Source organism: Psammomys obesus, unplaced genomic scaffold (assembly GCF_907164565.1).
Source record: "Psammomys obesus unplaced genomic scaffold, mPsaObe1.curated_primary_1811, whole genome shotgun sequence".
Taxonomy (NCBI): Eukaryota; Metazoa; Chordata; class Mammalia; order Rodentia; family Muridae; genus Psammomys; species Psammomys obesus.
In genome coordinates this window covers 24,255,229-24,282,814 of record NW_026595981.1, presented here as the reverse complement: position 1 = coordinate 24,282,814, position 27,586 = coordinate 24,255,229, and the positions used below count along the sequence as shown (strand labels likewise).

Genomic DNA, 27,586 nt, shown 5'->3' with positions numbered 1-27,586 from the left:
CTGGGGGTATGGCTTGGTGGCAGAACACTTGTCTAGTGAGCAGGAGATCCTGGACTTGACTTAGTGATGGGGGCGGGGAACCAAAGTAATCTGCCTTTGAGTTACCCTTCACTCGACTGGAATCCTGGCTTCATCTCAGCCTAAATCATCCTCAGCCCTGACTCTAGACCACTCAGCAGAGGTCCGGTCCTTTCTGAGGTCAGATGTTCACACACCAGCTCTGGGCGGCCAGTGGGGTTTCTGTGCCGTTCGAGAAACTGATATTCCCAGGGCAGCCTAAGGCTTCCCAGAGGAGGCACAGCCCGGGACTCTTGGCTCAGAGAGTCTGCCTGTGGGCCTGGCACTCACTCCAGGCCTACAGGCTTGATAAGTCAGCCCACAGGGTGACAGCTGATGTCAGCTGAGCTGGCCCTCTACTGTGATTTCTGTACACCCCTGCCCTACTCCCTGTACCTTGTACCCTCCACACAGTAACTCCTGGGGAAAGTGAGTGGGTGGGCAAGAAGGAAGCAGAAATACCTTGGTTCTCAGGGCTTTCTTTTCCTCTCCTTTGAGCATTCTGGGCTCTCCAGAACTCACCTGCCTCTCCGCCCACCCCTCTCATTTCTTTCACTAGTCCCTACTGAGAATTGAGGGAGAGGGAGGAAGGACAACCACTCCAGATTTGGAAAAGCTAAAGACATATATTTAATGGGAAAACAGGGATACACGGGGGTAACCTGTAGGAGGAGTCAGTCTCCCAGTTTTTCCTATCAAAAACATCTCACCTGGGAACACCTGAGCCCAACCTCCTGAGCCTAATGCCTACTAAGCAAGGCTTCATCCTTTCCCATTTGTTAAAACATTTCATTCTTTCACGTCATCATCTTCCGTTTTCTCCGATATGTCAATCTCCTCGATGACTGCTTCTGCTGGTTTTAGATCCTTTAGGCTTAAGCTCTCTGAGAACGTGCGTTCCGAGTCTTCCAAGGGCTTCCCGAAAGCTTCCGTACTCTGTACAAACAGCTGTGTGCCATCTCCTCCAGAGCTGCCTCTGTCTTGCTCCTGTCCCTCCGGTTTCAGCAGCGTAAGCTTTGACTCCTCATCATCCGTAGTCGATCTCTCGCTCTCCATTGGATCCCTTTCCCACTGTTTCACCACTTTCTCCGATTCGTCTCGAGTGTGTCTCGTTTCCTTCTCCAGGGTTGCGGGCAACTCTATCAATGTAGTGACTTCCTCTGGAGAAGAGAACAGGGAGGAGCGGGATGAAGGTCTACAGAATGATGAAGGTCTGTGCTTCCCAGAGCAAAGCTGCCAGAGCGGCTGCTGTCGTGAGCTCTTTCATATGGTGAAAGCACGGGCTTCCAAAAGGAGAGAACTGGTTATTACTCGGGGCCTGAAGCCAGCTCTGTTCTGGCATCAAGCGAGACGCTGCAAATGTCATGCCATTTGATTATCATGGAATTGCATGGGAACCTGAGACGGACACAGGACGTCATACCATGATCTCCCCCCCCCCCCCAAAAAAAAAAAAAAAAGCCAGAATTTGAATCCTGGACCATCTGACCTAAATGCACTCTTTTCTCTACAAGAAATGGCACGGATTCCCACATGAGCAGCCTCGGCCACAGGGTCCTGCTTGTTACACACCACACTGCTCCCACAATGCCTTTCCCACTGTGATGCAAAAGACACACTTCCTCCCTTAGCAAAAATGGCATAGGTGTTGAGAAGGGACAGGGGTTCCTGTCACCCTGCCACCATTGTATTTGTCCCTGGGGAGCTGTCAGCACCGAGTTCTCTCGTGAACAGGGGAGCATGCCGTCGGGCAAGAGGGCCTGAGAGCTGCTGTTTTATGACTCTCGCTCCTTGTCTCTGGTAGTTGCAGAAAAGTCACCATCACCTCCTGGCTACCCTTCATGCTCTTCCTCCTTGAAGCTGCTCATGTCAAAGTCGGCAATAGAAAGCTTAACGGGCTCACAGCCATCCCGAGGCAAAATGATAAACAACAGTGCCCTCTGCTGTTCAGAGCAGGACGTGACCCCCACCAAGAGAAGGCAGAAAAGCTCTTTCCTCAGCATTGTGCCAGCCCAAAGGAGGGGAGGCTGCTTAGGGTACCTGCTGCTTCCTGCCATCCTCCCTCCCCCCCCCGACATCTATCACTCCAGCGGCTTTTTAACTGCTCCATGGGGTCTACAACTAGAGGCCTGAACTCTCTTTCAGACCTGCTACATTCGTGGCAGGCACTGAATAAGAAAGGGCTGTTGGGGCAGCTGGGCACGGTGGTGCCTGCCTATAAGCCCAGCACTCAGGGAGGTAGAGGCAGGTGGATCTCTCTGAGTTCGTAGGCAAGCCTGGCCTACAAAGTGAATCCAAGACAGCCAAGGCTACACAGAGAAACCCTGTCTCGAAAAACAAAAGAGGAGGAGGAAGAAGAGGAAGAAGGAGAAAAAGGAGAAGGAGAAGGAGGAAGAAGAAGAGGAAGAAGGAGGAGGAGAAAAAGGAAGAGAAGGAGGAGGAGAAGGAGGAGAAGGAGAAGGAGGAGGAGGAAAAGAAGGAGGAGAAAGGGCTGTTGGGCTGAGGAGATGCCTCAGTGGGTAAGTCCTGATTCCTAAGTGTAGAGGCACACACCTGTAAACCCCAGGATTTGGCAGGTAGAGGCTAAAGGATCCGGAGTTGATCACCATTCCCAGCTACAGGGTGAATCTGAAGCCAGCCTCACACATGAGACACTGCCTCAGACAAACAAAAACAAAAACAAAATGTCTGGGCAATTGTGGAGGCCTGCCTGTAACCCCAGCTCTCAGGAACTTGAAAACAGGTGATCCGTGGAGCAAATGTGAGTAGCCAGACCGGCTCGAATCGGAGGTCAGTCTCTGTTTTCCACATACATGTGTATCGACACACACATGCAAAAAAGGGGTCCTGTCATCTCGCTGCTCTGCTGCAGAAGCCATAAGGGCTACTGAGAACTTGACCTTGAATCTCGAAGGGCTTTAGCTAGGAATCCACAGTGGGCTCTGTCCTCCTGGACCCCACCCATTGCATCATAGCTGAGGTCAGGGTCCTCCAGAGGGAGGCAGACAAAGGCTGTCTGCCACCAAAACCAGTACGGAATGGAATCACTTTGAAGCCCAGGATCTCAAGCTAAGTGGCTGGACTGAAAAAGCACTGTGGATTGCTAAGTCCTCTGCTGAGCGCCCTCCTTAGAAATACCAAGGACTTCGACAGTGCTCCCAGAAGAAGGACGATAATCCCTACCACACTCCTAGGATGCCAGGCAGCAGGGCACCAAAGGGAGACTAGCTACTTCTCTTCTGAGACCAGCTCTTCTGGGCTTGCCCATAATTTAAACTCTCTTTCCCTCAGACCTTCCCTGAGGGCAAGGAGAGCCTGAAGGGTCAAAGACCCTCTGCTCCCCGGAGGTCTAGAGCAAAGCTACTAAGCAACACAGAAGTCCCGGATGAGCAACCCCAGACAGCCCATCTGGGAGGATGGCTAGACAGCACCCCCTCTAGCATGTGACCTGGGGTCACTAGCCTCACTCAGCCTCCCACCTGGTACAAGGACAGAATGAAGATGGACACGTGCGTCGCCCTGTACCTGACTCGCAGCAGTGGCCCTGATGTGGTCCTGCCATCCTGCCAGGATCTGTTCTTGCCTGTGTCCTGCTGGAAATGGTTCTCCTCCCTCCCCCACCTCTCACCCGGGGAAACCACTGCGCTTCTGTGGGAACTAGAGGCACAGCATTTCCTCCATGAGACTCTCCCTGACTCGCCGGAGTCCTAGGCCTTGGCCTGTGTGCTCACGCACACAGCACACGTGTCCACTCCGCTGCAGCCACGTGCGCACAGAACCATAGTGGCCGCTCTGTTGCCTTCCTGTTGGGCTGCGGGCTCCCGCAGAGCGGAGCCTCAGTCCTTCTGAGATTCTGACACCTACCTGGGCCCAGGGCAGGTGCTTGATAAGTACTAAAGACACGTGAATGGACTCATGGCAGCCGGACCGGGGGCCGAGGCAGACGGGAGCGAACTGAATCCTTTCCCTGTCCCGGCCCAGGTAGGGAACCAGCTGCTGCTGGCAAGTCGGTGAGCATACTCAGAGGTCAGTGCCGGCTGGCCTCGGGTGGGACTGGCAAGCGTGGCAGGACACGTGAGAGAGGTGGGCAGGGGAGGGACTGGATTCACGGTGACTCACGTTTCTCCGCCTTTTCCCTGAGTATCTCCCTGTAGTTCGTTTTCTTAAGTTCTTGGATGAGTCCCTTATTGGCGTCATCTAAGGCCTGTGGAGGGCAGAGGAGCTGGTGAACTTTTGGACTTTTTTTTTTTTTTTTTCTTTGTGACAGGGTCTCACTGTCTATCCCTGGCTGACCTCAAATTCCTGATCCTCCTGCCTCTACTTTCCAAGCGCTGGCCTTACAAGCATGCGCCACCAGCCCCGGCTGCTTGGCCTGTGTTGAAACAGGGTCTCACTTACGAGGTACAAACTGGTCTCAAAATCATGGTCATCGTACCGTACACAATCGTCTGCCTCAGATGGGATTAGCAAGCCTCCCTGACACCCTGCTTTCTGTGGGACCGTGAAGGCTCCATCTTTGTCATGGTAGTCTCGGAAGCTGGCACTGGGCACAGTACCTGCAGCATTAGGATGTGTAGTGCTGGGTGCTGCTGCTCTTTCGCAGCATAGTGCTAGGGCCTTGCCCTGTCAGCTCTAATGCATGGAGACGGCAATGTAGGAGGGTGAGGGGGTCACAGACCTGGTCCCACAAGGAGCCACTGAGGATCAACTGATGAAATGACTGCCCAACCTTGAGGGTAACCTCATTCCCTGCCTCAGGGGTAGCCTCCGGCCCTGCCTTCCAGGGGACTGGGGCTCTCACTCTGAATCTTGCTGATCCCTTACGATGCTGGTCACAAACTGGAGCTTGGGCTTTGGTCTCAGTTTTCCTGCAGACACTAAGCTTCTTAGGGGCCAGGACCGTAGCCAGCCACCCACAGACTCGGCTGCCTCACACTCACTGTGCTCAGTAAATACTTGTGCTTTCTGAGGGTGGTCACGTGGGACAGGGTCACGTCTGAGAGGCTGTTAAGTGAGACTCGTGGAGCACATGGCTGGGCGGGGGCGAAGGTGGGCAATCTCCTCTAGCAGGCCAGAGGCACGGGTGAGGTGTGCCTCGCAGGGGCTGTCCCTCCATGAGAACCAGGCGGCCATAGGGCAGGCCTAAGCCACTCTGAGGCAGGGGCATTCACTGGGGTCTCTTGGGAGGGATTTCACCACTGCAATACGGAAGCGAAAGCATTGGCCTTACTACGACGGTTCCAAACACACCACAAACTGTCCTCTCTAAAGGTCTCTTTGCTGACATCCCCTGTCCCTCCAGTGCAGACTCCTCAACCCCGCCCCATGCCCTGCTCTACCTGACCAATCCTGCATGCTTGTCCTCCGAAGCTCAGCCCAAGGCCCATCTCCTGTTGGGTCACTGTCAAGGTGCCCTGTACCTTTCTCAAGCTCCAGCCACACACACACCCCTCCAGTCTGGCCCCTCTGGCCATGGCAATGTAGCTGAGTTCTGTGCTCTGGCCTCTCAGTCGGGGGCCTGCTCTAGCGATGATTATGGGGGCTGTGGGGGGGGGGTTACTACCTGTGTGCCTCAGGAATTTCCCTGTGGGAAAGGCCTGAGGAATGTGACGGGCAGCAGGGGGTGGATGGCTGGGAGATTCCTGAAGTGGGCAGCACTGGACTTGGCTGAGGTTCTACATCTGCCTGGAGCAATAGCACTGGGAGGAGGCTGGGGTGGGCTAGATGAGGCTGAAGTAGCTCCTGGCTTTGCCTCACTCAACTGCTGGACTCTGCCTGCTGGCACATCTGGTCTCAGCCCGCACTGCCCAGCAGGAACGTCCCCAGCGATGGTACTATTCTGTACAATATGGTCCCCACCAGCCACACGTGGCTACTCTGCACTTGAAATATGGCTAATGGCTATAAAGCGGAACGTGACCTCATACTACATTTAATTAACCTAAGTAGGCTAGCAGCTGCTTCCTGAGCAAGCCTAGGTGATTCCAAACCAAGGAGTGGAAGAAGGTCCCAGGGAGAGGATCTCCTAGCCTAAACTTAAGGGTTGGCTCAGAGCCTCTTGGGAGAGGCAAACCGGGAGGACTTGAACATTCTAGACAGAGACTGAAGCACTGGTTCATAGGCACAAGGCTATCTTTGGGGAAACGGTAGGAGGCTCTCTGTGGCTGGGGTGGAATGGGCTGGAGAGCCCCACGGGAAGGTTACCAGAGGCCTGGGGGTCATGCTAACTTTCAGCTGTCCCTGCAGGAGGCAGTAGTTTTCAAACTGCAGGTCCTAAAATCAGTTTAGAAAGTCTTGGTCGGCCGCTGAGGAGATGGCACAGAGGCTGTGCCCATTTGGGCACAATCCTGGGAATTAGTTTGGAGCCCAGAACCCAGCATTCCAGGTGGATGTGGCGCCCTCCTGTCATCCAGTCTCAACAGGCAGAGACAGGGGACACTGAGTGAGTGAGACTCCTAGCTACTGAGACACACACATTCACACACACACACAATGTCAAGCAGCATTAAACAAAGGAAAACAGAAAGCCGTGTATAATGCAATGGCCTACATTTATAGTCTTACAGTCCCAGCTTCTCTGGAGCCTGAGGCAGGAGGACCACTTAAAGTCCAGGACACTGAGGTCAGCCTGGGCAATGTAAAGATTCCTCATATCAAGTAAATAAATAAAGAGATTAATAAATAAGAAGATGGTAGGAAGCGTCAGGGTGCACAGCACGTTGAAGAGGTGAAGACGTTTGGTAAAAGATTTGTTTCTTTTTCATTTGTTTGTTTGTTTCAGTAAAACCACTCAGGCCCAGGTATAGTGGTGCATGCTTATAATCCCAGCACTCTGGGAGGCAGAGGCAAGCTGATCGCTATGAGTTCAAGACCAGCCTGGTCTAGAAAGTGAGTCCAGGATAGCCAAGGCTACACAGAGAAACCCTGTCTCAAAAAACAAACAAACAAAACAAGCAAGCAAACAAACCACTTGGATGGGCCGCTGTACAGATGACCAGCAGTGGCTAAGGTCACAGGCAGCGCCCTGCCAGCATGTGTCCTGTGACAGGTGGCTGACAAGCAGCTGGGGAAGGCCCAGGATTGCTGCAGGCCTAACCCCCCACTCCCGCTCCCCCCCAGCCCAGCAGGTGACGAAGGCTCACGCTGATGATGGCCTGCTGCGCCTCATTGTTGTGGACCAGCTTGGCTCTCTCCAGGGCCTTCTCAAAGTTGGTCACAGCTGACTCGAAGTCTCTCAGCTTTACTGGAGAGCGGGGGGGGGGGGGGGGGGGGGGGGAGGCAGAGGACAAACTGAGACACTTTGTACGGCTTGACAAAGCCCCTGCCCAGTGTGCCCGGCCACTCCCAGGACCCATCAGAAATCTGCGTCCAGAGAATCAGCCCCAGGTGATCATCGCTGAGCTGCTCAGCCCCATCCTTGGAGCATGTTCCTGGTCTGTGCAGCACGGAGGACCAGGACACAGGGGCCAACAATTAGTTCCCAGGCCTCTCAAAGGAGTCAGTGAGGGGAGAGGTCTTAGGAGAGGAACAGTGCACCGCGCATGTATCTCCAGGGTGGCAAATGTAACCCCATCTGGAAATGGTTACTGGAGAGGCAATCTATACTTTTGAGATAGTTTTTTACGCTTCCTGAAAACACTGCATAGGGTGGGGCTGGGGACGTGGCCCAGTTGGTAGAGGCTATCACGCATGAAGCCCTCAGTCTGACTCCCAGCCCTGTGTAAACTAGGGGTGGTGGCACACCCCTGAACCCCAGCCCTTGGGAGGCGGAGGCAGGGGAAGTGTAATGTCCTTACTGGCTGTGTGTCAAGTTCAAGACCAGCCTGGGACACATAAGACCCTGTCTCGTCTTTCTTTAAAATATACACAAAACAAGATGGGGAGATAAAAGAGACATCTCCATCTCCATGGGTAAAGGCACTTGCTTTGCTTGTACCTCAGATCTCTGGTACCTACGTAAAGCCAGGCTGTGTATACCTGTAGCCCCAATACTGGGAGGCAGATACAGGTAGATCCCGGGAGTTCAGTCGCCAGCAGACCTAACTGAGAGGAAGACACCGTGCATCCTCCTCTGGTCTCCCAGTCTGCGTGTGTGGATGCACTCGACACAACATGTGCACGTCACCGTCATCCCCCAGGAAGGAAGCGCAGATATACCCACTGTTACCATAGTGGCAGGAAAGTTACGGAAAGAACCAACCATTTGGGGGGGGGGAGGGGGAAATGGGTGGGTATTTGAGGCCCCAGTCTACGAGATGGTATCTATAGCGCAAGAACCTGTGGCCAGCCAAGCCACAAGGCCCTAGGAGAGAGCCTGCTACTATCACTGTGCTGAATGAACACAGCGGTCAACTGACTCCCGGTTGCTCGGTGCATCTCTCAACTCTCAGCAGAGAGGCTTCCTCTTGCAGCAAATGGCACTTAGCACGGAGACCCACAACTAGTGAACACCCAGAGAATAACAGACTGCAGAGTGCCCATCCTCAGGGGGATACATCATCCCAAGTCTCAGGGATCCTTACAGAGGGAGGAGAAAGACTGCAGGAGCCAGATGGATGACTTCACAGAGACAGTGTTTTCTGAACACAACAGGGTAGCTGTAATATAAACTCACAGCAGCCAGGACAGCATGCGTAAGAATCCCGGCATGGAAGGGCAGACGTGGCACAAATCTCCCACTCCTAGCTGAGGAGCAACTGGCACTTGCTAGCTGCCAGGAGATAGAGAGCCAGGTTTCTTTAATGGTGTGACACCCCCATCCCCCCCCGTAGGCTGATCACACTCTAGGGCAGGCCCCACACCCGGAACAACAATTTGTGTTGGGCAACAGAAATTGGACTTAGTGGTTAAAAGACATAAAGATAACGCAGAGTTGGGTGGGGGAAGGGAAGCGGCGGTAGATCTGGGAGGAACTGGAGGAGGGGAGGTAAAACTGTGAAAATCTTCAAAGGGCCAATAAAAATATCATCTGGAAATTAAAACAAAGCCAGCTGGTAGTGGGGCACACCTTTAATCCCAGCACTCGGGAGGCTGAGGCACAGGCAGGTGGATCTCTGAGTTCGAGGCCAGCATGAGTTTCAGGACAGCCAGGGCTACACAGAGAAACCCTGTCTTGAAAAACAAACCTAACTAACTTAATTAGTTAGTCGATTAATTAAAACAAAGCAAGCAGATAGAGAAGCAAACAAACAAAACGTCGAGTGGATTGTCCTCATTTTCAACATTAAACTAAGGGTGGAAGTGTAGAGACGATAGGCTCGGGCCTTGGGACTCTCATCCTCAGGCCTGGTGCCAGGAGAGAAAGGTAGGATGGGAGTCTCTGAGCCCGTACCTTGGGCCTGGGCCACTAGAACACTGGCATTCAGCTGCCACTCCAGGTCTCCTTCCTCCTCAGCATACTGTTGAGACTTTTCACCATAACTCTGGGCCTGCGATGCCTGGTCCAGCTCCAAGTAACAGCGGCCAATCTCATGGAAGAGCCAGGTCTTCTCCAGGGTGGTTTTGGATAGAGGGATCTTCTCCTCCCATCTGAGGAAGGAAGGACTGGGTCAGCTCCCTTCCAGCTCTATGCGCTGCCACAGCAGGGCCTGGCTTCCGTGGGTGCAGAGCGAGACTCATTCTTCCAGCTCGGTCTAGCGTGGAATTAGCAAGTAGCAACATACTTCCAGCTGCCAAGGCTATTTTGGTTAATATCTGTAGAATCAAATTTGGCCATCACCGTTGAAAAGAATGCTTGAAAAGAGCACCTGAGGGCTGGGGGTGTGGCTTAGCAGTCCAGTAGCTGCCCAGTAAGCACAAGACCCTAGACTAATCCCAGCACCACAAAAAACAAACGGTAAGAAAACAACCAAAGCAGCCCAACTAACTCCAGAACAGCCCTTCGGAATTACTGGGTTAGGCTCGGTGGCACAGACCTGTAATTCCAAGTAGTGGGGAGGGTAGGTCAAGAGAGAGAGAGTTCAAGCACTCTGAGGGAAACCCTATTTCAAATACAAGGCCAAAAGAAGGCCAGAGTATGAATGAGTGGCAGAGCACCTGAGTTCAATCTCTAGTACTGAGAGAGAGAGAGATAGAGATAGAAGCTAACTAAAAGTATAAGAGCGTAAAGGCAGTGGGGGGAGGGGGGAAGATTGGAACGAAAAGAAGTACTAGCCAGCTCACCCCTGTAATCCCAGTACTTGAGGCCACCTCAGCTGCAAGGTGAGCTCCAGACCAGCCTGGGTTGCAGAGTGAAAGCCAGTCTGCTGGAGATGTGGCCTGGTGGAAGAGTGCAGAAGCCCGGAGTACGGCCTCAGCACCACAGAGAATGCACACAACTGACAGTAGAAGCAAGAGGATCAAACGTTCAAGGCTCAGCTCGGGCTGGAGAGATGGCTGGGAGGTTAACAACACTGGCCTTTCTCCTGAAGGTCCTGACTTCAATTCCCAGCAACCACATGGTGGTTCACAACCATCTATAGTAAGATCTGGCGCCCTCCTCTAGGTGTGCAGGCACACATTCAGGCAGAATGCTGTATAAATGATAAATAAATAAACAAATAAATCTTTACCACCCCCACCTCCCAAAAAAGTCCAAGGTCATCCTTCACTACAGAGAGAATGTGAGGCCAGCCTGGGCTACATAAGACTTCTATCACATTCATTAACTAGTTAATTAATTAAAGGAATAAAATAGAATAGATAGTTAATCTTTGGGTGGTCTAAATTTTTTCCCTCTCCTTTTGTTTTTCAAATTCAGAAACAAAAAGCATGTATTACTTGTGAAACACTTTATTACAAGAAGACACTGAGGGTGGGTAGGCTCTCATACTCCTCTCTCAGCACACAGACAGCAAGTCATGTGATCTGGAAGGATGCTTGGTAAACAAGTGTCAAGAGGCCTGAAGGACAAGGATAAGGTCTCTCCAGAAAAAGATAGTTGCACCCAAAGAGCTGGCTCTCCAGGTCTGGGCTGCCTCGGAGGCTCCTTAGGGCCATGTCCACCCACCCCACTGAGCAGATAACCAACCTCAGGGTTAGACCTCAAATAGACCAGCTGGAGAGTTGAGATACTGTTCCCTGGAACCCCACTCAGTGACACGGGGTCACGGAAGGGGCCCTGAGGAAGCCACAAAGGTTGCTTGGTCCTTGCCACACAAGCCTGGTGACCTGAGTCTGATCCTAGAACCAGTGTAAATATGGAAGGACAGATCTGACTCCACAGAGTTCTCCTCTGTCCACCATGTGTACAGAGGAGGGGGGCACACATGCCTGTTCCCCACCTCACACCATGCATACAACATACATGCAATAGTAATACTAATTTTATTATTTTTATTTTTAATTTAATTTTATTTTTTATTTTTATTTATATTTATTTATTAAAATTTTTATTTTAAATTTTATTATTTTTATTTTATATTTATTTTATTATTTATTATTTTATCATTTTAAAAAGTGAGTTCATGAATCCTGACCTTCACCCTAGGATTAGAATTTGCTGGGGCAAGACCAACCCAGCCTTGGGTTTGATTCCCCAGCACCAAAGAATAGGGCTTCAATCGTCACCCAGCAGAGACAAGAGTCTAGGTCAACTGGTTCTCTTTTCCTTTCTTTCTTTTCCTTCCTTCTGACCTCCCCTTTTCCCCTCCTTCCTTCTCTTCCTTGTCTTCTTACTGCTCCTCCTCAGCTTCTGAGATGGGGTTTTGCTGTGTAGCTCTATCTGGCTCAGAACTCCTGGCAATGCTCCTATCTCAGCCCCCTGAGTAACCAGGATTATTGTCATGACCACCACACCCAGGTCTAAGTTCGGTTCATTTACTAATGCCTCTTTGTCTGGCCTCATGTCCCTAGACTGGAATCCCAGGGTGAGCTAGGGAAGTCCCAGTTCCCCGGGTGGAGAAGGGGCAGTTTGTGTTAACTCACGTGTCAATGGCTTGCTGGAATTTCCCAACTCTGGCAAAAACTCTGCCAATATTGTCAAGGGCCCTCGATTTTGCATCTGGAATGTCACTATGGAGGAGAAGAAAAAACAGCCATTAAATAGAAATCAGATGTTATGGTAAAAAAGGCAAATACCGGGGCCCCAGCTCCAGGAACTCAGGGTTCCAAGCGGAAGCTGTCCAGGTTGGCAAGGCTGTGTCACACAGGCCCATCTGTGCCCTCTGCCTGAGATGGCGTCATCCGGGTCTTTCCAGGGTTGACGGCTTACAGAGAAGTTCCTTTGGTCTAATAATTTTCCTCCTAGAACTTACCTCAAGATAATGCAATAAGAACATCAATTAAAATGTTTCTTATTTTAGAAACAATTTATTAGGGGCAACCTAACAGTGGCAATCGATGTATGAAGTGAGGGAGTCAGGGAGCTGGGGGCGGGGGGAGGTCAATCATGCAGTGCTTGCTTAGCGTGCACAGGACCCTGAGCTTTCCCCAGCAACAGAGGGGGAAATATATCTAGGTGGGTCTATGCTGGTGGCTTTGGAGATGCAGGAGGGGCATAGGAGCCATGGAATACCCTTAAGTGTGAGTCTGTATGTGCACATGTGTGTACACACAGAGAGAGACAGAACGCTTAGCCAAGGAAAGTAGAAAAGTAGGCCCCAGGTATAAGAAAAGACAACGTGCTAAAGGAACAGGCAAAGGTTGCCACAGGTGGATGCCCAACACCCCTTTCTGGCTTCCCCTGGACTTCATGCACACACCCCCACCACTGCCATGTACAAATACAACCACACACAGACACACACATGCACAAAAAAACAGAAACAAAAACAAAAAACAAAAACACTCCCTCGCACTGTCAAAGGGAACAATTAAAACTTAGCTTAAAGATTTTAATTAGCAGCCAGGCGGTGGTGGTGCACGCCTTTAATATTCAACACTCAGGAGGCAGAGACAGGTGTATCTCTGTGAGTTCAAGGCCAGCCTGGTCTACGGAGTGATTCTAGGACAACCAAGGCTACACAGAGAAACCCTGTTAGGGGAGGAAGGGGAGGAGTTGGAGAGATGGCTCAGTGGTTAAGAGCCCTGTCTGCTCTTTCTAGAGGTCCTGAGTCCAATTCCCAGCAACCATGTGGTGACTCACAACCATCTAAAATGGGATCTGATGCTCTTTTCTGTCATGAAGGCATACATGCAAATAGAGTGTTCATATGTACACATCTTTTTAAAAAAAGAAAACGAAACAAACAGAAATCTTAGTTGGCTTTATTTTTGGTTCTGGAATTGGCAAGATCTCATTCCACAAAATAGAATCATTGTTCCAATAAACTGAACAGAGTGATTATATAACTAGAAAGGGGTTCAAGAAAACACAGAGAAGCAACAAAAAGACAGTGGAAGAAGATGGAGGATGATGGAGGAGAATGGAAGAGGATAGCCATTTCCAAATTACTCTCCATGTAAAGCTGTGATACAGAGACAAAAGAATATAAAAATAAGATTGGCTAAGATCAGGTTACTTCCTGTTAGCTTTCCCCTGTAAGGGTTATGGCAGAGAGAGACTTTATTATCTTGCCAATTAAAATTGGCCCATTTGTGAAACATGGCAGTTAATCTCTGTAATATTCTTTTCTCTGGTCAACTGGACAGTGCAGTTTCAGCTTAGTAATGTGAAATTTAGCCTGAGTGACTCCACTTTGATTTGTAACACCCCTGGCTCGCAGATCTGCTCTAATAGCAGCTCGCACTTTCCCGTCTCACACTGGCGTCTCCACAGCTTCTTTTCAGCACCTTTCTATGGAGCTGGAACCAGAGCCAGGCATGGTGGCATATGGCAGCAGTTCCAACCTACCCAGTAGGCTGCAACAGAAGGATCACTTGAGCCAGGAGTTCGAGGCCAGCCTGAGCTATACAGCAAGACTGTCATTTTAAAACAAAAACAGCCCATCATAGCGGCTCACGCATGTAATCCTAGGACTCAAGAGGCTAAGGCACAAGGATCAGGAGCTCAAGGTTAGCTTTGGCTACACTGTGAGTTTGAGGTTAGCCTGGGCTAACCTTGCCTCAAAAACAAAACCAAGCAAAGCAAATCAAAACAAAACAAAGGAACAGATTGTGACCCTCTTGCTGTACATTTGCACTGGAGATTGAACCCCACTCTAGCCTTCAAAGCAGCCCGCCTGGCGCTGCTAGAAGGTCACTCTAAGGACAGAAATTAACCTGTGACATCAGCAATAGCCACATGTGAGACTCCTCTGCCGGTACTCAGACCTTACACCTTCCAAGACGTCATGGACCAGAGCACAGCCCCAGGCTCACTCACTCCCCACTGAGCGGCTGACAGCTTCCTCGGCTTTAGCCTCAGAATGCCCAAGCAAACATGAAGTCTCCCACAGTGTACAGGGTCTCAGCCTTCTGTAAGATCCCAGGCGGAGGAGACCCCCAGGTCTCATTCGTTTAAAAAACACAGAAATGAATTCTTGTTTTGAAAATCCTCTGTATGTGTCTAAGTACCTGAGCATGTCATAATCTAAGAGAGCCAGAGGAACATACTCCAGAGGGGAAGTGGATAGAAGGAGGATGAGAGACTCCTTTGGAGTTTCAAATCAAACCCAGCATGGCGGAACTTTTTGTACAACAAACTCCCTTATAGGCCTCAGCTGCCCATGGCCCTGGTCCCTAGACCATCATACAACCTGCAGCTCCCCAAATCCCCCATATTCCCATATTTCTTCCCATGTTTCTCCCCACGTCCACTGTGAGCCCCCCGGTCCTGAGTCCCCTCTCTTGTAGTGTTCCTGCCTGTGTCTCTCCATGGACCCTCGGCCAAACTTTTCATGAGCTGCTCTTACAGTTCATCTAAGATACGTTTCCCCTTCCAGAGTGGGCTCCCTTGGGGCTAGGAGGATGGTCCAGTGATCATCAGGCCTGCTAGCATGCACAGAGCCCTGGTTGGATCTACAGCACCAGCAAAAATTAAAGACAGATGGAGTGGGTTCTCTGCTGTGTAGTGATAGGTAAACGCAAACCGAGCTGGCCTCGAACTCACAAAAAATACTCCTGACTCTGCCTCCTGAGTACTGGGATGAAGGGCATGGTCACCCTTATGTCTTTAATCCCAGAACTCAGAGGCAAGGCACAAGTGGATCTCTCTGAGTTTGAAATCATATCGGTCTATACAGTGAGTTAGGTGAGCTAGGGGTACAAAGTGCTTTAAAAAAAAGGTGTGTGTGTGTGTGTGTGTGTGTGTGTGTGTCTGGAGAGATGGCTCAGTGGTTAAGGGTACTGGCTGCTCTTTCAGCGGACCTGAGTTCAAATCCCAGCACCCACATACAGGGCAGCTCGCAACTGTCTGCAACTCCAGGATCTGACATTCTCACATAGACATACTTGCAGGTGAGAGACACCCATGCACCTAAAATGACGGTAAATGGATTTAAAAAGGAATGAGGGCTGAATATGTAGCTCAGTGTTAGCGTACTTGCCTAGCATGCACGAGGCCTAGGTTCCAAGCCTCACCAACAGAAAAAAAAATTATTAGAAGTAATAAAAAGCTAATAGTAAGGGCTGGGGACATAGAAAAGGCTCTGTGTTTGATCCTGCAACTGCCACATAGACCTGGCATGACGGTGCACACCTATAACCCCAACAGCCACGAAGTTAGAGGGGTCACGGCCGTCCTGGTGCACACCTGTTAAGCAGGTGGAGCCAGAAGGTGAAGGAGTCCACAGTCACCCTCAGCTACATAGTGAATTCAAGCCAACCTGGGCTACTCGAAATCCTATCTCAGTTCAAACTACAACAGGCTACCAGCAACATGAAGGCACATAAATCCAATGCACATCCACCCAAGAAAAGAAATGAGGGCTGGAGTACCCAGAAGCCTCTGGCACAAGTCGTTGGCTAGTCTGTAAGTGGCTGACTAGAACGAGGGGGCGGGGTACACAGAACTCACCTAGACTAGAGTTCCCAGGTAAGGCCCTATTTGCAGATGCTGAAAAGGCACGAACTAGACAGGCCAAATGATCTGTGCTTGTAAAATCAGCTCCTGGGAGAGAGAGGCAGGAGGATCAGGAGTCAGAGGGCAGCCTGGGGCTAGATGGTGAAATCCTGTCTGAGAACGCGCAAAAAAAAAAAAAAAAAAAAAAAAAGAAATAAAGAAAGAATGTCAAGAATACTGCTTTGGGGCTGGAGAGATGGCTCAGCGGTTAGGAGCACTGGCTGCTCTTCCAGAGGCCCTGAGTTCAATTCCCAGCAACCACGTGGTGACTCACAACCATCTATAATAGAATCTGATGCCCTCTTCTGGCGTGCAGGTGTACATGCAGATAGAGCACTCATATACATAAAATAAATAAATCTTTAAAAAAAAAAAAAAAAAAAAGAGTACTGCTGGGCACCCAGTCACTTAACATTCTTGTTATAACGAAGAGAACGACCTTGCAAGAGAATGACCTTCTTCCCAAAGCCCAGCGTCTAAGAGGACTTATAGGACAGAAAGGAACAGGGGTGGTATTTCTATACCCTTTCCCCCACTGCTACCCCCAGAGTGAGACTCTAAACTTAAAAGGTGAAGATTGAGTGGGAGTGGCTTGACAGAGTGAGCTCTAAAGCTCTGAAGAAAGAGACACCCTGTTGAAGGAGGCAGAAGCAGCCCGAAGCTGAGATCCTTTTAATGGCCTCAGGCAGGAACGACCTGCACAGAGCTCTTTGCTGGCTGAGACCCAAAGAAAGCCAGGCTGGTTGAGAATATGTTAAGCCAGGAAGAGCAGCAGCTTGTAGCCACTGGGCTTTCCTTTCATGGAAGGGCCAGCTGAGGAAGGCCAGGGTGGGTGGCCAGGGCGTGAACAGAACAGAGGGAGGATGGGGGGTCCGAAGCCTTCTGGGTTTCCTCCTGGCTGTCTATGGCTCAGGGGCTCCTGGAGCAAGATGTTTGGGACAGACGTAAGAGATACACAGGGGCTGGTTAAGTGTGGGTCTGCCATGTTTCAAAGAGAAACACCTTGGAGTCGTTAAACATTTAGGGCCAGGGCTTGTGAGGGAAGAAGTGAAAACATCTATAGGAGATGGCTGCATCCAAGTATTATCTACACACTTTTTTTTTTCTTTTCTCTTTGAGACAGATTCTCACTATGTAGACCTACTTTTGCCTCCCAAGTGCTAGGACTAAGACATTCGGAGCAGGCATGTTTTATTTAACCCTCGTGACCCCTGTCAGGTGGTATTATTGGATCTTCAGTACAGGTAAGGAAACTGAGGGATGAGCAACTTAAACCCACACACCTCTCAGTGACAGAGCTAAGAATCAAGGACACATCTGTCTCCAACTCAGGGTCTATCCCATCCCCTTGTTCTTCCTCCTTAGCCCTTGGGAGACATACAGGAAATCACCCCGGAGTGGATGGCATTGAGGGCGTGGCTAAGTGAGGACAGGGCAGGAGCCAGTGTGCACTTCAGGCAACCGGGGGCTAATGGCTCAGAAAGTGAGCATCTGTTATCTTGGGAAGCCTTGAGTCTCGGAGAGAGCCCACTTCTGGAAGTGTTGCTGGTACTATTTGTTATTGTTTTGTTTCTCTAAACAGGGTATCACTGTGTAGCCCTGGCTGTCCTGGAACTCGCTCTGTAGACCAGGCTGGCCGTGAACTTGGAATTAAAGGGGTGGCCACCATTGCCCAGACAATATTACTATTATAATGGATGCTAGGTACTTCGCTGATGGTCAGCAGAAAGGAGAGTTGACGAACGGTGGTGCAGCTGTGGAAACCTGTGGAGACAGCAAGAGCGAGGGACCAAAAGAGGAAGAGCAGCAGCTTCGGCGAAGGGTTGAAGCACCGAGTGAAAATGGGGTAGTACAGTTTGAACAGGAAGTGCCTCCCCAAAGGGCTCATGTGTTAAACCTTGGTCCCCACTTGGCGGCAGTATTGAGAAGAGATGAGAGCAGGAGAGACTCAACAATCCATTGATGAGTTCTTCCTGATGGCTACTGAGAGGTGGGGCCTGACTAAGGAAGCAGGCTGCTGGGAACAGTCATTGAGGGTCTTATCCCTGACCCTCTCTCTCTGCTCACTGGCTACATGCCGTCAAGGGAGCGGCTTTCAAATGTCTCCCCACGCTGCTGTTTCAGCCTTGCCACACTGGCCTCAGAGCAGCGGAGTCAGTCTTCATGAGATGGGAGCGAAATAAGTCCTTGCTCCCTTAAGCTGTCTCGGGGTATTTCGTCACATCGAGCAACACACAGAGTGGCAGGAGATGGAGAAGGAAGGGTTTAGAACTTCAGGGTGAGTGGACACTGTAGCCAAGAAGGACCCCAAATGACTTAGGGTCAGGATGCTCAGGGCTGGCGGGAGGAGAGGAGAGGGGATGGACCGCTCAGTGGGTGAAGGCGCCTGCTGCCAACCTCCTGGCCTGAGTTTGATCCTGAGACCCACACGGTGGGAGAAGAGAACTGATTCCCACAACTGGTCCCTTGACCACACACATGCTCCGGCATGCCCATGCATACACACATACAATGAGTAGACACACAAATAAATATGTATTGGATTTAAAAAAAAAAAAAAAATCAAGATGCCCAGAAAGTAATGGCCCCTGTCAGGAAGTTTCAAGTGGAGAACAGCTCGTTTCGGGGCGACTTGGTGAATAGTGGAAGCTGCAGTCCTAGGTCTCTGTTCTTCTCTTGTGTGCACATGGGTATGGTTTGTCTGTGTGTCCGTGCGTATGTATGGCATGTCTCTCTGTGCATCTGGTAGGTCTCTGTGTATGGTATGTCTGTGTGTGTGTGTGTGTGTGTGTGTGTGTAGTACATATCTGTGTGTGTCTGTGTGTGAACTGGGACTGGCTGAGCCCAGGGCCTTGGATATGCTAGGCAGTTAGTTGCTGTACCACTGACCTACAACCCTAAGCCCTACAGTCTCAAGTCCCAGGCCTGTACCTTTCCATTCATCCTCCTCTCCATGCCAGCGTAGGGACAGCCATGCCTACCTTACCGGGTGGGAACACTGAGACCGGGAGCTGAAGTGACTTCCCACAGCCCGGTCAGATCCACCGGACCCCAGGTCCTATCCTCTGGGTCACCACGTGGTTTGTGAAGCTCCCTTTGACTTTGTCTGGCTTCCTCTTGGCCCCTCTCTCACTCCAGCCTGAAGCTTCCTCCAGCCTCAGGCCTTCCCACGGGGCTGCACCAACGCCGCTGGCCAGGCATCCCCTCCTACGCATTTTGCTTTTGAGACATGACCACAACTGCAATTTAATGGCTATGCCACTTTCCCCAGATAGCCAAACCTATATCTGATCATTGCTATGTTCCTCATGCTAGAAATACCTGGTATGCCTGGGGCCTGAAACAAGAATTAAAATTTTAAAAAAATCCCCAAGAGCCAGACCACTAGGAACTTGTTGGAATTTTGAGCCGTTATGCTCCTGGAGATGACCAAAAAAGCTACCAGCCTAGGTAGGTTTGCCTTCTAACCCCGGTCCTGAATATTCCGCCCCTACTTCCACTGGACTCTGCCTCAGGCCTGCCCTGCGGGAACAGGACTGACGTTATGAGCAGCCCTGGTAAAGGCTCTTGGAGGCCTAAGGACCTTGGCCACCTCAGGGCACTCACTATTCCTTGGCGATCTCCAGGTCCTTCCTGTGGCTCTGCAGCGCGGCCGCCATCTGCCCTATCTCAATCTGGGCGTTGCCGATGCAGCTGTACAAGTTCCCGACAAGTTCATCCTTGTTGGGCACGTCGTCTTTGTTCCATTCCAGAACCTTCTTAAGTACCTTCTCAGCTTTCTGGAGGCTCCCTTCGGCGCTGCCACTGGTCAACACTGGGGAAGAGATGGGAAGAGAGGGAGGTGACAGGGAAGCGAGGGCGGACTCCTCCCCTCCCCGATAATGATAATTTCCGTCCGCGGGTCAGCAGGGGCTGGGGCTCTCGGGCTATCCCATGGCTTCCTCCCCACGGCAGAGAAGGCTACCCACACATGTCAATGTCCTCTAGGCTCTTGAGGATGTAGTGGGCCGTCTGAGAGGGACTGCGTTTCCGGTCCCTCAGCCACTTCTCCTGCATCAGCTTCCGGTCCCGCTCCCTGGCATAGATGGGCTTCTGCTGCCTCCAGAAGTTGCTGCGGGTGTCCAGGTAGTTGATGCCGCTCATGATGAGATCCTCCACCGTCAGGCCGTGCTTGATGGTGCCTTTGATGAGGTCTGCGGGAAAGGGGTTTTGGGAGGCGGCGGTGAGATCACGCACGCAGGTAGGGTTGGAGTCCCTGCTGCAGGGCCCGCCCTGTGAAGACCTATGCCTGCGGGTGCCTCATCAGTGAGGAAAGGACAAGAGTGTGGGTCACGGTGGAGAGCCAGGAGGCGGCCAAAGGCGCTTTCTTGGTACAAGCCTTTCCTGTGGCAAAATAGGAGGGACAAGAAGGGTCACCTGGACAGCCTCGACTCAGGGGTTCCTCCTTTCATGCTGTTTTCCTCGGGGAAAAAAAGGGGGGGGGGGTGTTTCTGAATGGAAAAACCTGGCCCATGTTGCCAGTCCTCATCAAGCAGCCAGGTGCCAAGTAAGCTGGTGCATTCTGGGAGCTGTAGGGATGTGCCCTTATCGTATCTACTTGTGCGGCCAGGGGTTAAGGGCCAATTGCCCTGATGCAAGACCACCTGGGGTAACGCTGAGGCCACTCCTGCCCTCTCCTGCAGGTCCTCCGGAGAGCAGGAAGCCTTCAGGCCTGCTACAGAGGAGGTGTGCCAGGCCTAAAGGTGTGTGCCACAACCCTGGGGGCACCCTGCAGCTGACCTTAAGAGACCAATTCTGGAGAGAGGGGATCTGCTTCCAGTGTGACCTCCCCCCACCCCCAACCTGCCCCAAGGCTTATCAGTTCACGGCAGTACCCCGACACCCCGTAAGCTTCAGGGCTCTGTCAGTACCGGTGTGATGGAATGTGTGTTGCAATGGATTCTGTCTGTGATGCCACCACTAACTTGCTCGTCACCTTGGATGTTCAGTGAGTTCTACTTCCTCGTCTATGAAATGAGGGATGGACCGCACATTGGTTCAGAACACGTAGTACTCGTGTGCTCAGATCCCTGCGCCTGTCTGTCAGGTTCCTTCACCCCACTGCCCCGCTGCACGGGCTGTGGAGGTGATTATCATTTGCATCTTGAATGTCCCGCCCTCAACGGCCTCATGGTTTAGGGCTTGGTTGAAGAACCTTTAGGAAGTGGAAGCTATTGGAAGGATGTTAGGCTGTCTGGGGCATTCCTTCCAAGGCGGGGAATTGGAACCTCTGCCCCTTCTTCTGTAATGACTTCTTGGCCACCTCTGCCATGCTGGGTGCTCCCCACTACGGTGCCCTGCCTCAGCACAGTCCCTGAAACAGTAGTTACCTGAATACCTGAGTATGAAGTCTCTGAAACTTTTGTGTGTTGCCCGGGGGGGGGGGGGGGCAGTGTCTTACTATATAGCCCTGGCTGTCCTGGAACTTTCTGCGTAGACCAGGCTGGCCCTAAACTCACAGAGACCCACCTGCATCTGTTGGAATTAAAGGTATGGGGGTCACCGTGTCACACCGGTATCTTTCCCTCTCACAAACTGGTCATCTCGGATGTTCTGTCACAGTGATGGAAGGTTGACAAGGGAGCCCACATACTGGAAAGTAGTGACCCTGAATGTGCATTTCTTGAGTTCAGAAATGAAACGTAGCATCGGGCTGGAGAGGTGGCTCAGAGGCTAAGAGCACTGTCCGCTCTTCCAAAGGTCCTGAGTTCAATTCCCAGCAATCACATGGTGGCTCACAACCATCTATAATGAGATCTGGCGCCCTCTTCTGGTGTGAAATTGTACACAGAATATTGTATACATTAAAAGAATAAAAAATAAAAAAAAAAAAAAAAAAAGAACCATAGCATTGCCTAGCCTCATGGGATGCTGTAAAGCCTGTCATGGGTCTGTGTCGGCTGCATTCCACTATAGGCTGTGCCGTGAGCACCCACCCAGGATCTCCACTGCGCCCGCCCTGCCTGCACCAACGGGCCTGAAACCTTCATCCAGAAGAAGCTTCTCCAGGTATTCCTTGTCCACGTACAGCTCCCCGAGCAGCTGCCGGACGGTCTTCTCGCTCTTGAGCGAGCCCTTTCGTTTGGGTTCGTGTTTGTTGTAGTAGAGAAGTTTCATCGGCAGAGGCTTCTGCTGGGCTTTCTTACTCTGGAAAACGGGGCAACATCCGTGGAGCGTCAGCAAGGAGCTGGAGAGTACGAAGGAGGACAAAGTGTGGGCCGAGAGCCTGAGACTGCTCAGTCCTGCTCCTCTAAGGCTCTTCTACGGGCTAAGAACCATGAAATATGCTTGGCTGGGCACAGTGGGATCCCTGAGATACCTCTGCAGCTGGGGAAGAATCTGATGGAGGCCCCTGATAGGCAGAAGCAAAATGTTCCCAGGCGGTAGGGTTTTGGAGGCACTAGTGGCCTCAGAACCAGCCACCTTACCTCGGCTTGCTTGCTTAAGAAGGAGAGGTCTCCTTTGTTCTCCAGCTTAATGGAAGAAGGACCTGGAGGACAGAGGCCGGAACTCAGCTGGGCTAAGCCTCTCAGGCATGACCGATCACATACTTTTATGTGGAAATGGCTGCCTTTGGCAAGGAGGTGGCGGGGGCTGTGGCAAAGCTGGCCTGGAGCCACTCCAATACAGGAATGGTGCAGGGTGTTTGGTAAAACAGTCTCCTAGACACTAGCCAGCCCCCACTAGCCCAAGGCCACCACAGCAAGATTTCCATATACGGGGAAATCCGGGACTCAGAGAGACTCTGTCATTTCCATACTCTGCTATCCACAGGGACAAGCTGTCACTCCTCTCTTCTCTCTGCCATGGAATTGATGGATAAAACCAGCCCTTATGTGGTGAGGGAGGAGCCAGGCTCGGAAAGGCTGGACTCAGGATCCTGCTCTAGTGTGTGTATGACTGCAGGCTTTAGAGAAGACAATTCAAAGCAGCCCGCCTAGCACAGCTAGGTCATTCCACGAACGGAATTTAGCCTGCGACACCAGCAACAGCCAAGTCTAAGTGTGGGACTCCCTGCCTAGACCGTCCCATGTCTTCCTGGATTAGGGCACAGCCCCGTGCTCACTCACTTCCCACTGAGTTGTTGATAGCTTCCTGGGCTTTCTGAATTCCGACTTTGAACTCCCGATCAGGTCTCAGTTTGTAGCCTCGGTGATAGAACACCAAAGCAAACTCAAAGTCTCCCATGGTGTACAGGGTCTCGGCCTTCTGTAAGATCCCCTGGAATGAAAGACAGTCAACTCCAGATGGGGAGAGGAGGCCTGAAAGGATTTGTGTGGTAGAATGGAAGGGTTCTAGGTTGGAGGTCAAGGTTGGAATACATGAGGCAGGGAGCCAGGCAGGCACTGAAGAGGAAAGGACATCAGACACCAGGCGATCCAGCTGGTTCTTCAACTGCTGGGAACCAGAGTCTTCCGTAATGGAAATGGCGAAAGCAAGGCCGAGCCCTCCCACCCAGCAGTCACCTTGCAGAAAGTTGGGTCACTTTGGAGTGAGGCCTCAGCATCCTTCAGGGATTTCTCCAAGTCTCCCATCTTCAGGTAACACTTGGAACGGGCAACCAGGCAGTTCTTATCTCCGCTTTGAAGGTGAAGAGCCTGACAAAGGAAACGCACTGATGGGCAGATACCGGGAAGAGCAAGGTAGCAGCCTGACCTGAGAACGGGCAGCCCACACAGCCCACACCTCCCGCAGATTTGAGGGACCCTCCAGGTCAGTACACAAACACTTGCCTCTGAGTCTCATCTGAGGCAAGCCCAACCCAGTCTTTGCTCGGCATCTCTAGCTGTATGTGGCTGATCTTGGAGAAAGCTGAATCTTGGCTACTAAGGAAGCCATTGGCTGAGACATGGGCATTACTGTGGATATATGACTTTCTGCCAAATCCTTCTAGTTTATTCCAGCAGTACAGCTTCAAGATGGTTTGTGTCTACCAAGTTCAACAAACCCCAGTTGGCTGCACACCATTCACCATGTAAATGGCAAAGGCTAAAGCAAACAAAACACATTTTAGGGCCATCTAAAACTCAGGGTGTTTATCCGCTACCTTTTATGTACAAAGATTAGGACCCAGCATTTCACAAATGTTGGGGAAAGTTTATGAGTTATGCTCCTAGCCCAGGCCCTCTCTTGCGCTAGCTCTCTCTCTCTCCTTCCTTCCTTCCCTCTCCCCCTTTCTGGTGTATTGGGGGTTTTGTTGTGGTTTGGTTTAGTTTTGAGAGATGATTTTTAAACTGCAGCCTTGATTGACCTGGAGCTTGCTATGGAGATAGGCCAGGCTGGTCTCAAGCCCTCTGCCATCCTCCTCCTTCTACCTTGTGGGAGCTGGGATTACAGAAGGGACCCCAGCCTAGCCCTTCTCTCATTTCTTCAGTCTTCAGTAGCTGGGATTATAGATGCATGCCATCACACCTGACTCAAGCTGCCGCCTTCCTCCTCCTCCTCCTCCTCTTCTTCATCTTCTTTTTTAATGTAGTAAACTGAGAATTATCACTACTATTTCAGGAGACTATGATGGAAATGTGAGGAAAACAGAAGCCATCTGGGGCCCTGGTATAAGGACTGGCACTTCCATCACTCCCCATGTCCTGCAACTTTTGGCTTTTATTTGTATTTCTTTTCTTCTTCTTCTTTTTTTTAATAATTAATTTTGTATGCCTATGTGGGCATGTGCATGGTTCTCTCATACCATGTGGGTATGGGGATCAAACTCAGCTCATCAGGCTTGGCCCAAAGTACCTTTATCACCTGAGCCATCTTTGCCAACCCTGTTTGCTTATTTCTTGAGGCAGGACCTCACGTAGTCCAGGATAGCCTCAAACTGCCCCTGTATCCTCTTGCCTTAGCCCTCCCTCAAGTGCTAGGACTACAAGCGTGTGTGTCATCACACCCAGCTATGCCGTGCCACCTTCTGACTGAGATCATTACAGCCATGGGGAATGTCTGTCCTGGTCTGTCCTACCCAGGACAGAAGAGAAGACTTCCCCAAGGGAAGGTAGCTATGTATGTGAAGCTGCCCCATTCTAGGAAAGGCAGGCATCAGACAGGCATCCCCCAGGCTTCAGACTGTGTCTGCCCTCTCTAAAACCTTCCTTCTTTTCTAGGAAGAGGAGGCAGCTGCTGTCCTTCCTAGAATGGGAGGGCCTCTCTTTCCCTTAGGGCCTTCCCATAGCTACCTGCTCTTAGGGCCATGTTCACTTTCTGTGTGAGCTGCTCCAGGCCCAGACAGCTCCCCAGGAGAAAGAATGGGCAGGGGCAGGGCTTCTGAACTCAGTCTGCCTATCTGGTCATCATTTCTCCTGAAGGGTGTGACTAGGGAAAGGGGTGAAACACTGAGGAACTGCAGAGAAGCTCAATTTTATGGAAGTCTTGGGATCGGTTACTGGGTTGACACTCCATTTAAGGGTTTGATTTCAGGACAGCCAAGGCTGTCCTGGACTCACTTAGTAGTCTAGGTTGGCCTTGAACTCACAGCAATCTGCCTGCCTCTGCCTCCCCAAATGCTGGGATTACAGGCATGTGCCCTCATGCCCGGCTCCGTTGATATGGTTCTTTTGAAACAGTTTTGCCATTTTAGCTCAGACTTGTCTTAAACTCACTATGTAGACCAGGCTGGCCCCAACCTCAAAATCTTCCTGTATCAGCCCCCTGAAAATTGGGATTACAAGTACCACCACGCCCTGCTGCCATGTCATTTGAAATAAGCAGAGCTGGGAGTGGTGGTGCATATGTTTGGTCCTAGCACTCAGGAGGCAGAGGCAATCAGATCTCTGAGTTCAAGACCAGCCTGGTCTACAGAGTTCCAGGACAGCCAGGGCTGCACAGAGAAACCCTGTCTTGAAAAACCAACAAAGGGCTGGAGAGATGGCTCAGAGGTTAAGAGTACTGTCTACTCTTCTAGAGGTCCTGAGTTCAATTCTTAGCAACCACATGGTGGCTCACAACCATCTATATTGAAATCTGATGCCCTTTTCTGGCCTGCAGGTTGTACATGCAAATAGAGCACTCATATGTAAAATAAATAACTTTTAAAAAGAAAGAAAAACAAACAAAAGAAAGAAATAAGAAGGGCTGGTCATGTCACTCAGTAGAAGAGTGATTGCTTCTCATGTGGGATGTTTGGAGTCCCAGCACCACAAGAGAAAAAATACAGTATTATATACTTTTTAGCAAAGGACATGGTTATTTTGTTTTTTAAGGCAGGATGTCCAGTATCCCAGGCTGGCCTTGAACTTGCTAAGTAGCCATGGATGATCTTCAATCTCTGTCAGCTGCCGGGATTAAAAGTGTAGGAGGACACACTCAGTTTTAAGCAGGATCAAATCCAGGCCTTCATGCCTACTAGGCGAACACTCTACCAACCAAACCACGTCCCCAGCTCTGCAAAGAAAAGCGTGTCAGAGCACTACAGTGTGGAAGTACGCACCTCAGGCAACTGCAGGCCGAATTCTTGGCTCAGGGGATCCTTCCTCCACTGCCTGCTAGTTCAGTGCATGAGAGACCTTGGGCCTGTTACCTAACTTCCTTATCAACTTCCTTATCTATAAAATGGAGTGAACGATAATACCCCTCCCCCCGTAGAGGTGCGTTGTGCTTAGCAGCGTGTCTAGTATACTAAAACAACTCCCAATCCCTTTAGGGGGCGATGGTGCAATTTTTACTAAGGTTACTACACTACGTCAGGTTCACCGACCTCTTTCTTACAAGCAAGCCTGTGCCAGAGGCTTTGTGGCTTCTACGTCTAGCCTCCCTGGCAATCTGCAGCTAAGGATGGGGAGCTGCATTGGTCAAGAGAGAGGTGATCGTGAAGCGTTTGACTAAAAGTAGTGACTGCTCACTGTTGGCGCCACAAGCGAGAAATGGGAGAAAACGACAAAGGCCAGGGCCTATCTGTGACAGCGGTGTATCAGGGGAACCAGGAATATCAGACACAGAATGGGTTATCAGGCATCGTCGGGACCTCAACACAGCTGGTGATGGGGTGGGGAGATGGTTCATCAGGTAAGAGCACCGGCTGCTCTTCCAACAGGACCCAGGTTCAAGTCCAGCATGCACATGGCAGCTCACAACCCTCACTAATTCCTATGCCAGAGGACCTGATGTCCACTTTTGCCCTCTAAGGGCAATGTGCCCGTGTGTACACATGCAGGCAAAACACCCATATACAGAACAAATACTTTTTTAAAAAAGTGATGACGGGGGCAGAGGGAGGCCATAGGGATGGTTCCATAACAGCACTCACTCCCCTTGCAGAGGACTCAGGTCTGGATCCCAGCACCCACTTGGTGGCACACAAATGCCTGTGCGAGAGAAAGGGAGGGGGAGAGGAGAGGAGGAAGAGAGGGAAAGAGGAGGAGGGGGAAGAGGAAGGCAGTGATGGTTCAGAGCTGCAACTCACGTTGCTAAAGCTTTGGGCGGCCTTAGCATAGTTCCCACACAGATACAGCCTCTCCCCCTCCGCCATGTAAGAGGGAAAGGTGCTTCGCAAGGTTTCCGTTTCGCCGTCGGTCATGGCCACCGCACTTTTCTGAGATTCTGAAGCGGATCCAGAAAGGGAAAGTGGATGAAGAA

At 51.1% G+C, this 27,586-nt stretch overlaps 1 protein-coding gene across 2 annotated transcripts; it reads right to left on the bottom strand.

The window, feature by feature from the left end:
- Positions 1 to 698: 698 nt before the first annotated feature.
- Positions 699 to 27,586, bottom strand: Odad4 (outer dynein arm docking complex subunit 4). Of its 2 annotated transcripts, XM_055619472.1 has the most exons (12): positions 27,414 to 27,586; positions 23,482 to 23,613; positions 23,086 to 23,236; positions 22,444 to 22,505; positions 22,000 to 22,162; positions 19,945 to 20,169; positions 19,583 to 19,790; positions 11,962 to 12,048; positions 9,389 to 9,585; positions 7,200 to 7,300; positions 4,177 to 4,261; positions 699 to 1,217 (listed from the first exon to the last, which is right to left on the bottom strand). In XM_055619472.1, exons 1-12 carry the CDS (start codon positions 27,525 to 27,527, stop codon positions 847 to 849), a joined length of 1,896 nt encoding a protein of 631 aa, XP_055475447.1. In that variant the 5' UTR covers positions 27,528 to 27,586; the 3' UTR covers positions 699 to 846. The 2 variants fall into 2 exon arrangements, with proteins under 2 accessions (XP_055475447.1, XP_055475445.1); XM_055619470.1 differs by lacking the exons at positions 4,177 to 4,261; positions 7,200 to 7,300 and having other exon boundaries at positions 27,414 to 27,579.